The sequence below is a fragment of the Helicoverpa armigera genome, chromosome 15 (assembly GCF_030705265.1).
Source record: "Helicoverpa armigera isolate CAAS_96S chromosome 15, ASM3070526v1, whole genome shotgun sequence".
NCBI classification, from domain to species: Eukaryota; Metazoa; Arthropoda; class Insecta; order Lepidoptera; family Noctuidae; genus Helicoverpa; species Helicoverpa armigera.
Genome location: NC_087134.1, coordinates 11,617,592 through 11,631,892, shown reverse-complemented (window position 1 = coordinate 11,631,892; position 14,301 = coordinate 11,617,592). Strand labels below are relative to the sequence as shown.

General features: G+C 37.9%; 1 protein-coding gene across 1 annotated transcript; it reads left to right on the top strand.

Moving 5' to 3' along the window:
• The first annotated feature begins 1,438 nt into the window (after positions 1 to 1,438).
• LOC135117895 (collagen alpha-1(I) chain-like) lies at positions 1,439 to 6,003 on the top strand. Its single transcript, XM_064038326.1, has 3 exons — positions 1,439 to 1,489; positions 1,850 to 2,777; positions 3,980 to 6,003. Exons 1-3 carry the CDS (start codon positions 1,481 to 1,483, stop codon positions 5,824 to 5,826), a joined length of 2,784 nt encoding a protein of 927 aa, XP_063894396.1. The 5' UTR covers positions 1,439 to 1,480; the 3' UTR covers positions 5,827 to 6,003.
• Positions 6,004 to 14,301: the final 8,298 nt, after the last annotated feature.

Here is a 14,301-nt window from a genome sequence, read left to right as displayed (position 1 = left end):
TTTCCAGACCTATACATATGTAAGGACTAAATAGTCTTCAATTAAAAAAGGATCCAAAATAATCACTTCTTAAAGACACAAAAAGTAAATATTCATAACACAATAATAATTAGCATAGTTTTTTAACAACTCTCTACTACACTTTGGTTAGATACAATTTTCATTCGCACACTTTTTCAATTTAGTCTAATAAAGCTTTTTCAGTTGTTAACGCACATAAATAAAGGTCAATTTATAAACTAAGAAATATGACATTAAAACTACACGTCTAGTTATTTATCAAGAAAGAATTCAAATGGGAATCGTGGTTCTCAGTACATTAAACTATTAAACCCGGATGCCAACAGTTCTATATTAATAATAATCTCGCAATTAAAAACAATAATTAAAAAATAAAGGAACCCAACATGTACCGACAAACACACAGAGTGTGCACAGCAATTATAAAAATCAGTATATATGTATGTATGTTAAATGTTATTAAATTGTTTTTTTATTGTTTGTAATTATACTTAATATATACATGTTGTATATAATTTGTATATGCTTGTAGGTTGATGCGTAATGAATATATTTATGTTACGATTTGTCCGTGAAAACAAAACCTTTAGGTAAAATATCATGGAGTTAGATATGACATCATTATGATCAAGTACCTATATACTATGTAGATACAATTAAAAAAGCGCCACGTTCTTTACTTTAAAAATTGTTATTTCAGTTAGTCGTGTAAATAAGTCTATAGATATTTTAGTGGTACAAAATAAATAGAATTAAGCTTTATACTGAAACTGAAAAAAAATAATAATTTTAATACTTAGTACTTACACTAATGCTAATGTTGGTGGCCTTAAGTTATTACAATCAATAATAATTACTTTCTAAACATACATTTATGGGAAATAATTAATTCTCAAATGATAGCAAATTAAATTGAGATTTCATTATCTTATTTTAATGTACTTAAATCAGAAGCTTAACAAACGTAAATCTTACATTAGCATTGCTTTTAATTCCAACCAAAACACTAGCAAAATACTACTGTTTTTGTTACTAGACACAGTGGAGCCCTTCACGTAGATATTTACTACAAAATTTCTTACATAATTTAGTTTATAGAGAAATAAAAAACTGTTCCTAAAAGGCTGGCTATATGTATAAGTGACTTGAAAAAAATCTCCACGGATCCCTAATAATAAAATAAACAAAGTAAATCCCACCATACATGGGTGATCACACACACACACACGTCACGCTCACAGTAATTAGAGTATCAGTAATACTGATCGAGTTATTGAGTAACCACACACACATACAAACATCGTGGAATCTTCACTATTAGTACTGTCAAAGGTTAGCTCCGTGAGCACAATTTTGAGTAACTTAGCATGGTGAACGAATTAACTTCATATAAATAGGATGCAGTTACTGTGATATGCACATTCGGTGATCATCCCGTGGTAGCACAACAGCTTTAGATATGAAGCTGGTAATATATTCTATATTTTTAGTTAAAAATAAATAATAAACACTTTTTAAAATATAGAAATTCAAATAAAAAGTCTTCAAAATTTTTTCAGTGTTAAAAATTCAGAAGTTTTCAAAAATGGATTGCAGTGAAAGTTTCATTACATAAAAGTGCAATTAAAAGTTTGATAAAAATATAATTTAAAAGTAAACATTGACCTATGACATGGCAGGATTATTCCGTAAACTAGATGATTCGTTCAAATCAAGGGCTTGCCTTTCTAACTGTGACTCAATCTATCATGACAAATCTGTGCCTTCAATTTGCCGTGCAATACAAACGTTTATTTAAGTCTAATTTATTGAAATTTTATCTTTTCAGCTTATTATTTTATCAGTGATAGCATGCAGCTATGCTGACAAGTTGGACAGGACGTACTTGCCTCCCGCAAGTGCGGGCTCTGCTGGTGGAAGCCCAGGGTCTCTGACGGCCCCTGGAAGCGAACCTTCCTTTGGGCTGCCTAAAGGCCCTTCATCGTTTGGCCAGCCTGCTTCTCAGTACAACGCTCCTGGAAGTCCTGCGGCCGGACAAGGTCCTAGTGGTTTTGGACAGCCCTCAGCTGCTGGACAGTCTGGATTTGGACAACCTACCTCGCAGTACGGTGCTCCTTCTGGCGCCGGCCCAGCTGGTCAGGGCTCTGCGGGCAGACAGCCTGCTTCCCAATATGGTGCTCCTTCAGGTGCTGGCCCAGCTGGCCAGGGCTCTGCTGGAATCAGACAGCCTACTTCCCAATACGGCGCCCCTGCTGGTGGTGCAAGCCCCGCGCCCGGACAAGGCCCTGCCGGATTTGGCCAACCTTCTCGATACAACGCTCCTAGTGACGCCAGCTCTGCTCCCAGCCAGGGTTCTGCTACCTTTGGCCAGGCACCTTTCGGAAGCCAAGGATCTCAAGACGCGGCTGCCTACGCTAGCCAGCCTCAGCCCGAACGAGAACGCGCTTCCATCGACAAGAACGCTGAAATCCTCAGATACGAAAACCAGAATGACGGTGAAACCTTCTCGTACAGTTTCGAGACTTCGAACGGTATTTCTGCTGAAGAATCTGGTGTAGCTACTAACGGTGTTCAGGCTCAGGGTGCCTTCTCTTACACTGGTGATGATGGCCAGCAGTACAGCGTGACGTACACTGCTGACGAGAACGGCTACCAACCCCAGGGTGAACACCTTCCTACTCCTCCCCCGATCCCTGAAGAGATCTTGAAGTCTCTGGAAGAGAACGCGAGGGCCGCGGCTGCAGGCACACAAGAAGGTTAGTCTATTGTTTCTCAACATTTACTTTTATGCTATTATATTAGTTATTGTCATATTTGTGGGAAGTTCTCTTGATCGTGCAAGTGATTATATGAAGCGATTGAATAACTTTTTTATTGATACAATGTAAAATCACGGGTTATAATCACGCGTGTTTTATATAAATTCGTTATCAGTTCCTCTAGTTGTTCCGTGTGAAACCGCTTGCAAAACTGTGACACACTGCACGAATCGATGAGTTAAATCAGAAAGGAATCTAGAACTCGAAACTCGACTCATCGTTGATTGATGATTGAATTCCTATTTCTAAGGTTCAGTTTTTAAGTTAATACATATTTGGTGGCTGGAAACCTATGCTTATTTAAATACATATGTACGAGGAAATCGAATACATTGAATAAAAAGCCTGTTTGTCCAAAATAAATTGGATACTGTTGGAACATGCAAAGTGCCCCTATGTGAAGCATTAGATAACTAACTTCATTTAGTAACTATAAGTAGAGCTTAAAATACTGAAAATATGAACTTCTAGACTAAGTTTTGATACACGAATGAACTCTGACACGTTAATTTCATGAGACCTTCGATATGATCTCATCACAAATTCACATTATTATAATTACAATTTATTGAGTTACCAATGTTCAAGAAGACATTGACTGACATTGATCTGACATCATTTTTGAACCTTATGTTGGGTAACTTTAATTATAGCTATTAATATTTTAATAGCAGTTAAATCGCCTCTGTACTAATATGTTTTTTGCTAAATTACTATTACTTTTGGTTGGCACGATTTTTATGAGAAAATGATGCGTGATGGCGTAAATGTATGTCCGCAATTATGTGTAGTAGTTACAAGTTCAAAAGTCAAAGTTAAAGTATTGCAATACATACACTACAAGTATGTAACGTGTGTAACTTACTGATTGTGAGGAACTAATTTAATATTTTTTTGTACCAAGCATAGGTTTTTGGTCCACATTGTTTTTGTTAATTTGCTAACAAATTGGCTTGTATTCAATTGTTTTTGTACCATTAAACAATAATTTGTAATGATGTATCTTCACAAAACATAAAATAAATAAATGTTAACGTGTAAATGAAAAAAATATACACATAAAAATCACTATTATTCCATATAAAGAAATCATAATTCATCATATCTATAAATCTAATCAATTGTAAATAACGTTTCAGGCGCCTACAACCCAGAAGAAGACAACAGCCCTGTATCCCAGCAGTACTACGGTGGAGCCTCTCCATCCTACCAGGGTCAAGGCCAGCCCGGCCAGGGTCCTGCCTCACAATACGCAGCCCCCGCTCAATCCGGACCTGCTACCGGTGGATCAGGATTCCCAGCTCAACGCGGTCAATCACCAGCTTCCCAGTACGGCGCCCCTGGTCAGAATGAACCTGCTTCAGCTTCATCAGGACCCCAAGGTTATGCTACCCAGCCTGGTCAAGGACCCACTTCTCAGTATGGTGCTCCTTCTCAAGCTGCAGCTGTAGGCACAAATGGAATCGCTGGTTTCCCTGCTCAGCGTGGTCAGTCTTCCACTCCTCAGTTTGGTGCCCCTGCTTCGTCGGGATCTCAGGGTCCTTCTTCTCAGTTTGGTGCCCCGTCTGCTTCGGGCCCGTCTAAAACTGGAGCCCAGGGTGGAAGGGACTCAGGTTACCAGTACAACGCACCTGGAAGCGCTCCTTCTGGATCACCTGCCCAATCAGGACCTGCCTCTCAATATGGCGCTCCTTCTCAATCTGCTTCATCTGGTTCCAACAGGCCTTCTGGGTCAAGGTTCCCGGGACAGGGTGATCAGTCTCCTGCCTCTCAGTACAATGCTCCTGTCTTTTCTGCATCTCAAGGTCCATCTTCGCAGTTTGGTGCCCCAGCATCCTCATCTTCTGGCCCAGCTAGGCCTTCTGGAGCCCAAGGTGGTCGTGATTCCGGCTATCAATACAATGCTCCTGGTGCGTCCCCATCTGGATCTCAAGGTTTCCAAGGTAATCAGGCTCCCGGTAACCAGTATGGTGCTCCTAAACCCTCTGGATCGCCCAGGCCCTCAGGTGCTCAAGGTTTCGCCCCTCAAGGCAGCCAATCTCCAGCTTCTCAATATAGTGCTCCCTCTGCCACTTCTGGCCCCGCTAGGCCAAGTGGACCTCAAGGTTTTCCCGCTCAGGGCAGTCAAACTCCCTCTTCCCAATATGGTGCTCCTAGTGCCTCTCCTTCTGGTTCAAACAGACCCACTGGAGCTCAAGGGTTCCCATCTCAGCCTTCAGGCATAAACCAAGGTTCTCCATTCGCCCCCGCTGGACCTTCTGGCAACAATGGCCCTGCTCGTTTCGGATCCCAAGGTCAGTCAGGACAAGGTCAGGATGACGGATACCAATACAACAGACCTCAGACCCAATTTGGTGGACCTCAAGGATCAGGAGCTAGGCCCAATGCCCAAGGTTTTGCCCCATCAGGTCAATCTGGCTTTGGTAATGGACCTGCTCAAGGATCAAGGCCTTCATCTGGTCCCGTTTCCAGACCCAGTGCAGGATTCCCCTCTGGTTCTCCTTCTGGCAACGGACCATCTGGTGCAGCTCCCGGTCCCATCGGCCAAGGCTCGCCTTTCTCCAAGCCTAGCTCAGTAGGACAGTACACACCCTCAGGCCCAAGTGGTTCATCTGCTCCCACTGGCTCAGGATTCCCCAGGCCAAGCGGCCCTGCTGGATCAGCTGCCGGACCCGCTCAGGGACCTTTCGGATCTCAACGTCAGCCTTCAATGCCTGGCTCCGGCTACGACTACAGCCGTCCTGGATCTCAGGGCTCTCAGGCAGGACCCGCTCAGGGAGCTCAACCCGGTTTCGGTCCTTCAGGACAGAACAGGCCCGGACAAACTGGTGCTCAGGCTGGTTTTGGACCTTCTGGCCAAAACAGGCCAAGTCAGACCGGCTCACCATCTGGCTTCGGACCAGCTGGACAGAACAGACCCAGCGAAAACTTCGGTGGACCTCGCCAGCCCCCAAGCTTCAGCCCCGAGGAAGGATACAAATACTAAACCAAGGATAGATTAATTAATTTATAATTAAGAGACAAGCAAATAGATAAAATGTAAAAAAAAACTACGTAGTACGCTTATAAAAATATTTTGTACATATTTATACGAAATGTATAGAATATAATGTGGAGTCACTATGTGATTGAAATGTTAATGTAAATTAAATAAATGATGCAAAGCTAACACTAGCTTTTATTACATTTAAGAAACATAGTGTTTCAATGAAGTAATCCTTATTTTAGTCAAACTGCCTCCCAGTACGATTTTTCGTGACATTTTCTGATTATATTTTTCTGTACAATACACAACACTTAAATAAATATCGTTTCGATAGTCATACGTATCCATCAAAATAGTATTATTATTCATTCACTTTTATTTCACAATAACAATAAAACTTTAAAAAGTTCGTCTCATTACAGTTTCGCATGTAAAACCATCGAACTTAAAAATCTTACATAAGTTTTTCAATCTGCTAGACATAATATCTATCCTTATATATTTTTAAAAATATATATGAACTCTTGGGTACCAGTCTAATAGCACTTTCATACTAGCGATTCCGAGCCGCAAATAATTGTATCGGTGTCATCTTTAGCACTTCATCATCCTCCGAGCCTTTTTCCCAACTATGTTGGGGTCGGCTTCCAGTCTAACCGGATTCAGCTGAGTACCAGTGCTTTACAAGAAGCGACTGCCTATGTGACCCCCTCAACCCAGTTACCCGGGCGGCAAACCAATACCCCTTTAGGTTAGACTGGTGTCAGACTTACTGGCTTCTGAGTACCCGTAACGACTGACAAGGATGTTCAATTACAGCCGGGACCTACAGTTTAACACTAGAAAGACCGAAATTTTGAACTACCTACAAAGACCAAGTGGGGTCAAATGACCCATTCATGGGTTGTAATATTTTATTCGTGTATTATGGTTTTAATTTTTATTGATTAACATCTAATAGAAAATAAAAGACCTTAATAGTAATTAAACATCCATTATGTGTTATAAAAATGAAAAAAATGGGCACATTTTTGATGTTTTAGCTCCTTGTTTACATTACAAGAACCACACAAAGGCTTTTTACAACTAATACAAGATTTGTTGTTTTGTCTGCATTTTTGCACGTAACAATGACGTGACACCGTTTTCTCTTTTCGCTACGTTCTTCTTCAGGGTCTGGGGTATGCTATTATCGGGCTGTGAAGTACCTAGATGACGTCATCAGGGAGTGGGAATCTCGGGCGATAAACTCCCTTGCCAAGTCAAGAATGACATTTTTTTCTCGGATTTTTGTACAAATTCCAAGAATTGATTGGTGCCAAATTCATAATATCATGAAACACTTGTCAGGGCCAACGAGCAGAAGGTGCTTTGACACCATATTTCTTGGTCATTTGATCAATAACATCCAGGTACTCCAAATTTCGTAGCATTGTAAAACTTCACCGTGTTCGGCTTCTTTTTTGCTTCTTCTGGATCAACAAATACATATGTAAGAGTGAAGTGAACTAAGAATCATAACTGATTTTGAAGGTTTTCCTTGATAAACTGTAAGTGCGCAGGTTTCAGAGTTGTGAATATGTGTTTCATATAAACTGAGGGTTGCATTTTTTTATAGAAGCTAGAATATCTAATCGTATTTTGTTTACCGTACCAACTATTGATGTACGTTTTTCAATTAGCTTTTTGATAAGCTTACAGTCATAAAAAATATATCAGTTGTTATATTTCGACCACTATTCAAGTATGAGTCCATTAGTCGCAATACAACGCACTCGCCTAAACTTTGATTTTGTGGATGGCCTTCATATGGGAAATGGGATGGCCTTCTCTCCCTAAATATGGGAAACCATTACATAAGCACTTTGAATCAACATCAATGCAAATATTTTAATTTAACTACCCACAATACGAGTATATTCAACGAATTTACAAAGCACGCACGTACTGGTGTCAAATGACCACAGCGGTCTTTCGAGGTAGATGATAATTTTTAATTCGTATTTATCTTGCTTTCGGTATCGACACATCAGAATAGTGTAAAGAATGACGAAATATTAAAAGTCATAAAACCACAGCGATTTCAATGCTTTGGTTTTGAAAATATGATTGATCAAAAACTTCATTGGGGTCATTTGACCACTCTGGTCTTTCTAGTGTTAACTTGCCATCCGAAACACAGTCATTGGTGTCTAAGATATACTTAGAAAGTACATACATCTTTAGCACTTGATAGTTTTATATTGCGCTGAGCGATTTCGCGCGGAAAAACTTTGTGGGAAATCCTCTAGTGTGTAAGAGCTTTTAAACATACATGTCGTCAGAGCATGTAGGTGGGTATTATATCAACATACTGTAATAGATGTGTGATCGTCGAAATCTATGGATTACAGAATAAATGAATAATACATGTACTACCAAGGAGACTATTACAAACTTGGTGGATGTATGGATCTTAGAGAATGTGGCAAACCGGGAACTGGTAGTCTTCACATGACTTTTCAACGCACTATCTTGAAATGTCATTTTTATTTCGAAATCTTTGTAAAAGATACGAATTCACTGAAACTAGTACACGACTTACAACAAAATATCTTGATGGATAGATATATATTTTATTATTTTAACATTTATGAACATAAGAAAGTGCATAAGGAAGTTTATAGATTAGAGAAGAGAAGGGATTACAATATGGGAGTTCATAAGGGGTGTACATAATGGGAGTATATAAGGGGAGTACATAAGGAAGTACATAAGGGGAATACATAATACAGTAAATAAGTAAGTACATAAGAAAGTCCATAAAGTAAGTACATAAGAGGTGTAGATAAGGAGAGTACATAAGGGGAGAACAACACTGAAATAATTTTTCAAATCGGACAGGTGGGTCCTGAGATTAGCGCGTTCAAACAAACTCTTCAGCTTTTTAATATCAATAATATAATATAAATATGATTAGTATAGCTGACTGCACTCGCACAGACGCACAAGGGTGTAACTGCCAACTAACAGTACGACTGCCAATTGGCAAATCGTGTCAAACGCCACCGAGAGCTTTTGAGAAAACTTTATCACTAGGCCTCATTACGTCAGCAAATCTGCAGAGTGCGTGATAAGAAGAAGTGCATTAATTCTTTAATAACATTGAACCTGCAAGTCATAGCGCCTCAGGCATCAATTCAATCTACTAACGTTAATGAAGGCTACCAAAAACTTTACAACGTAAAAACAGCCTCATAAAAATCACTAAGCAAAAATAAAATATGACTTATGAACACTAAAAATCACTTCAAACAGTAAACTACGTCAATAAAGGCCTATAACCAATTGATGGTCTACTAAAAGTTCAATAAACGTTTAAAAAAAACACGTAAAAGTAATAACAAGCCCAATAATGGTTAGTAAACTAATTTAAACTAAATAATGTGTGAACTGAAGTGTTAGGAAACGGTTCAATTGCATCACGAGCACAGTCGTGTGAAGATGGCTCGGTATAGTGAGGACAGCGAGGCGTGGCATCATGATTAATCTATACTCAGTATAATAAAAAGAAAACATTTTTTTTGTTTGTTTATTTGTAAACCACTAAACCGATTTGAAAAATTCTTTCAATGTTAGAAAGCTACACTCTTCCTGAGTAAAATAGGCTAAATTTTATCCCGGTACGGGTAGAAGTTTCACCAGGACGTGGGTAAACCGGCGGGAAGTCGGCTAGTGATTGATATTTTATTTATTGAGTTGAAATATTCGGTGATTTATGAGTACATGTGGGGTGTAATTACATTGATATTTATGAAGGTTTCGATGTATTGAGTGATGTATGGTCTTGATTGTGGCCTGCGGGTTAATGTTGGTTATTTATCACAATTACTTATGCGTGCTCAAACATAATACGAGTGTATTACATGTTTATTTTTTTTACGTTGTCTAGTTGATATAGGTATCTTTTTTATTCATTTTTCCTATTTTTATTCATTTTTTAAATTGTTTTTTTTTTTTTTTATAATAGGTTGTTTTTTTTTTCAAAATTCGATTTTTCTGTAATAATTAACTCTCCTCACTTATGCCAGTATAAATAGTTTAATAGTAAAAGTTTACTAACATATTTTATTTAAGTGAAGCTGTATCTTTAAAGCTAAAATATAAATCAAAAGTAGGGCAATGTGCTTGATCATGACTATATAGTTAAAACTTAAAAGGTAATTGTGCAAAGGCGCACTAATAACAGTGATCACGCTATCGACTGTGACGTTGATTGCACAGATACAGATAAGTGTACACATACACGGTCCAACATTATTTTAACTGCCTTTATTTTATTCTGATTATGGGCTTTTGTCGGGGTTTATATGTATTTTGGTTTACATGAAGGTAATGTTACTATGAATTTAGAATTTCAAAAATAAATAATGTAATATAAAATATAATATAGATTTAGGAATAATACTGAGTTCTTAGTTCTAGAAACGAATAGAGTTTTGAATGCCTCTTCTGCATCAAGACTTATTATTTATTGACTAGCTTCCAAGCGCAGTTTCCCGCTTTTTACGAGAACTACTACATACCTCGATGAATATCTTATTTAATACTGATGAAAGAATGTGAAACCAGTAGGTACCTAAGATAAGTGCGGTCAAGCAAACACACGTAACAAATACAGAATATTGAATTATTTATTTATTCCTAAAACTACTACATCATACATAACAGCTAAGAAAAGTTTCCTACTAAATATTACAACATCAAATAAATTCCCAACCCCACAATGTGGGTTCGTGTATCGACACTCTAATGTTACGACCCTAACATCACACGTTGTTCTCCAAATGACGATAATAATAATAATACAATGATGCGCATAACCTGTGCTTTATGTACCTAACATAATACTTTACAAGCTGTGGCCCGTGGTTTTACTTGCGTCAGTAAGGTAGACTACATGGCCCACGGAGGTAAAATGCACGATTTTTAGTGGGCCACCATTAGATTAGGTTTGGTTACTAAAGAATAAGAAACCAAACCTTGTTAGTAAGTAGTTCCTAAGATTGAAATGTCCAGCTTTATACGTTATCATCATCATCTGCCTAGTCTTTTCCCAACACGACATGCGTGTTGGCAAGCATAGTTTTAGATATACATATTTAGCTTAAAAGATGTCGAGAAAATAAAGGAAACGGAAAGAATTACTTTGTACGAAAAAAATGAATATACCTCTCCCGATAAAACAGATTTATAAGATCGAAAGCATTTCTAAAATGATACCGGTACTTGAAATAACCAAACAAACAGACTCTTCAACCTTATTCTATCATTATAGAGAGTTAGACGTGTGCGTGTGATACTTTCAATTAGACCGTCTTGTAGGGTTAAATGTACTCGTAAATACTACGGTTTGTTCATCGACAATATTAGAAGGTGTTGCCAGGATTTGAGCACAATGAGAACTGAAACTTTGCAACACACGTTGCATAATGTCATCGGCATCTGTTTCCTATATGGACCAATAGTTCGAAGCTTTAGAGTGCATGTAAGACCTTATAAATAATGTAAAACGCATCCCACGATAAATAATTTATATTTCTAGTATGCAGTAAGTTTGTAACAAAAAGTGGTAGACTTTGAAAATGATTTAGGTGTTTCTAAATGTGCCTGTACTAATATTATTAAGCTGCACAGTTTGTTTGTTCGAATGTGGTAATCTGAATAACGGCGAAAATGAATTAAATAGAATCTTTTAGTACGAAACAAAACAATAATAATTATAATTTATTCCTATAAAAGAAATTTTATCGAGGGTTTTCTTAAGGATATGAGGCAGTTTTCAAGAGATACAGGCGCAGCAGAGAGGGATAACTAGTATGTAATAAGTATTTATAAAATCGGTCATTCCTAATGAGTGTACATATTGGCTTGACATAAACATGTGGTACCTTCTGCATTTGGGCCCCGAGATGAGCAATTATTTATTCCTTTTTTACTTTGAATAGGTTTTAGTTCGTTCTATCGTTTTTTCTTTAGCAGCTTATTAATAGTACCTTATATGCACACAAGTAACATAGGTACCTAGCAATATTTGTGTCACATAACTGAGCCTAGCAAGTACCAATGTGCTTTTCATTCTATCTCGCAATCATCTCCCGAGCCCCAACTATGCTTGTGTCGGTTTCGAGTCTAACCGGGTGCAGCTGAATACCAGTGTTTTACAAGGAACGACTGCCTATCTGACCTCCTCAACACAGTAAACCCGGTCAACCCAATACTGACTTCTGACTATCCGTAACGACTGCCATAGATGATCAATGACAGCCGGGAGACAGTTTAACGTGTCCTCCGAAACACAGTCATTGGTGTCTAAGATATACCTACTTAGAAAGTACATACAAACTTAGAAAACTTGCGTTGATACATGCCTGGAACCCTAGTGAACCTAGTAAGTACCAATTTGCTTGTTAATCCTATCTCACAATAACGTATATGTATAACACGTTTCTCAGTGTGATCTCTATTTATTCACTAAGATGAAGACATAAGGCGTTATTAACTAACGTTGCCCCCTGGGCGGCGCGCGCGCGTCACGCCGCTATATGAACCTATCACGTTTAGCTGTGGGTGCTTTGATTTAGTTAGCTTCTAAATTATCCGGGTGTTGGAAATGTAGTTCGAGTATGAAGATGATTTCATGATTGATGTTTGTATTTAGTAGTAATTAAATATTGCTGTAAACGTTTGCGAAAGATGGGTTGTTGGTGATGTGATAGTTACTACGCTATATTATTATATGTTTTTGTTTGGTTGGAAATTATTAAATGACTCGCGCTCTTTTAATGGGCTGCAACCATTGCGGAAGGGAGTATCAGATTCTCTCTGACTAAACGCATCTAAACAATCACGATTCATGAAGTAGTATTTTATCACGGGATAATAAAACTACTACTATTAGCTTCCGTCGCAAGCTTCATCAGCGTCCCGTGGAATTTTTTTCTGCCTTCCCGGAATAAAGTAGCCTTGTAGTCCTTGATTGGGGGGCTATGTATGTACCTGTAAAGCCAGCTGGTGTAGAAAGTAAGCAGAAACAAACGTTTCAGCTTATTAACTTACTATAGATTTTGATTTGGTAAAGAAAATGAAAAATTACCAAAAATGCATGAGTAAAAATCAAATGTTTGTTGTCCGTTTAAACTGCTTAACAAAGGCAGTAGCTTATAATAAATCGCTTTGTAGCTTTATAGACAGGCATTGCATGACTGACTATTGTAGTTTCAACAAAGTTAAATGAGATCGAAAATCCTTACATTGAGTACAACAAAACATGATTTAAACGGTACCTAATATTCACAATACCCATATTTATCTTCAGATTTATGTCACGCTATTCTCCGACCATGATCTCTGAAAACGGATGCTGGGTAACTGTTTATTTAGGTCAACGCGAGATGTCTGATCTGTATCTAAACGTTTTGAGCTAACGATGGATTAGACAATAGAACTTTAAGTTAAACTTGTAGGTATTGTGTAAATTATTGGTTGGCCGAGTCGCATTGTATAGGGTTTACTAGTGACCCCTGAAAGTTTCACACGGGAAGTTTTCCTTGCTAATGCTTTTTACAGTTCTGAAAGACGGTGTGTTCTCTGCCTTGATTTCACGCTAAAATTACTGAACTAGATACACCGATAGTTTGAAGCCTGAGAAAGTACCTACATTCCTTCTATCCATGTTTTTATAACTAGTTCCCTAACTAGGCCAGTGCAACCCCAGAAAATAGCAAGTAAATATAAACGTTTCCTTTAAATCACTGTATCTCTGGAATGTATATGTTTAATTTAATTGATTTTTTTACTATGCTCTATTAATATTCATCGCTTTTTCATGCATATTTTATTCCAAGTCCAAAATAGATTTGCATACTAACAAGATAATTGGCAAAATATATGGCTATACTTAATTAGCAATAGCAAATCAAAACTAAATATATTTGTTATTAGTTACGAATATATTGACGTTTGTGTAATTAAGAGCTTTTGAACGAGATTTTTCTAGATTATTTTTGCTGAAATATTTGGACCCCACACCAGCATAATTATTTGAATCTGAAATTCATTGACGAAGCACTTCTAATCTACAAAGATACAGCCATTTTTTATGATTTTCTATCAGCAAATCAGGAGGGGCCCACTGTGGGTGCAGCGTGAAAGAATTTTGAGACCCTTACTGGCTAAAACCCACCATGTTCCTTCTTAGGCCCTTTATGTACCAGGGTCACAGCAACTCTTTCAATCAATCACGCAGCCCCGGCAGGCATCAATGGTATAGCCTAAGGTGCTACAATTACAACCATTTCGTCATAATTACAAACAACAGCAATTAAAACCCATACAATACAAAATCTAAAGATTCTCTAATTAACTTGATTGAATTCTTTACAAAAGTCGAACCGTATTAACCTTTTAGAACATGATCTAAAAATCTGAATATTA

Coding starts and splice junctions, on each gene's coding strand:
- LOC135117895 (XM_064038326.1), top strand. Junction 2,778..3,979: donor GGCTGCAGGCACACAAGAAG/GTTAGTCTATTG, acceptor ATAACGTTTCAG/GCGCCTACAACCCAGAAGAA.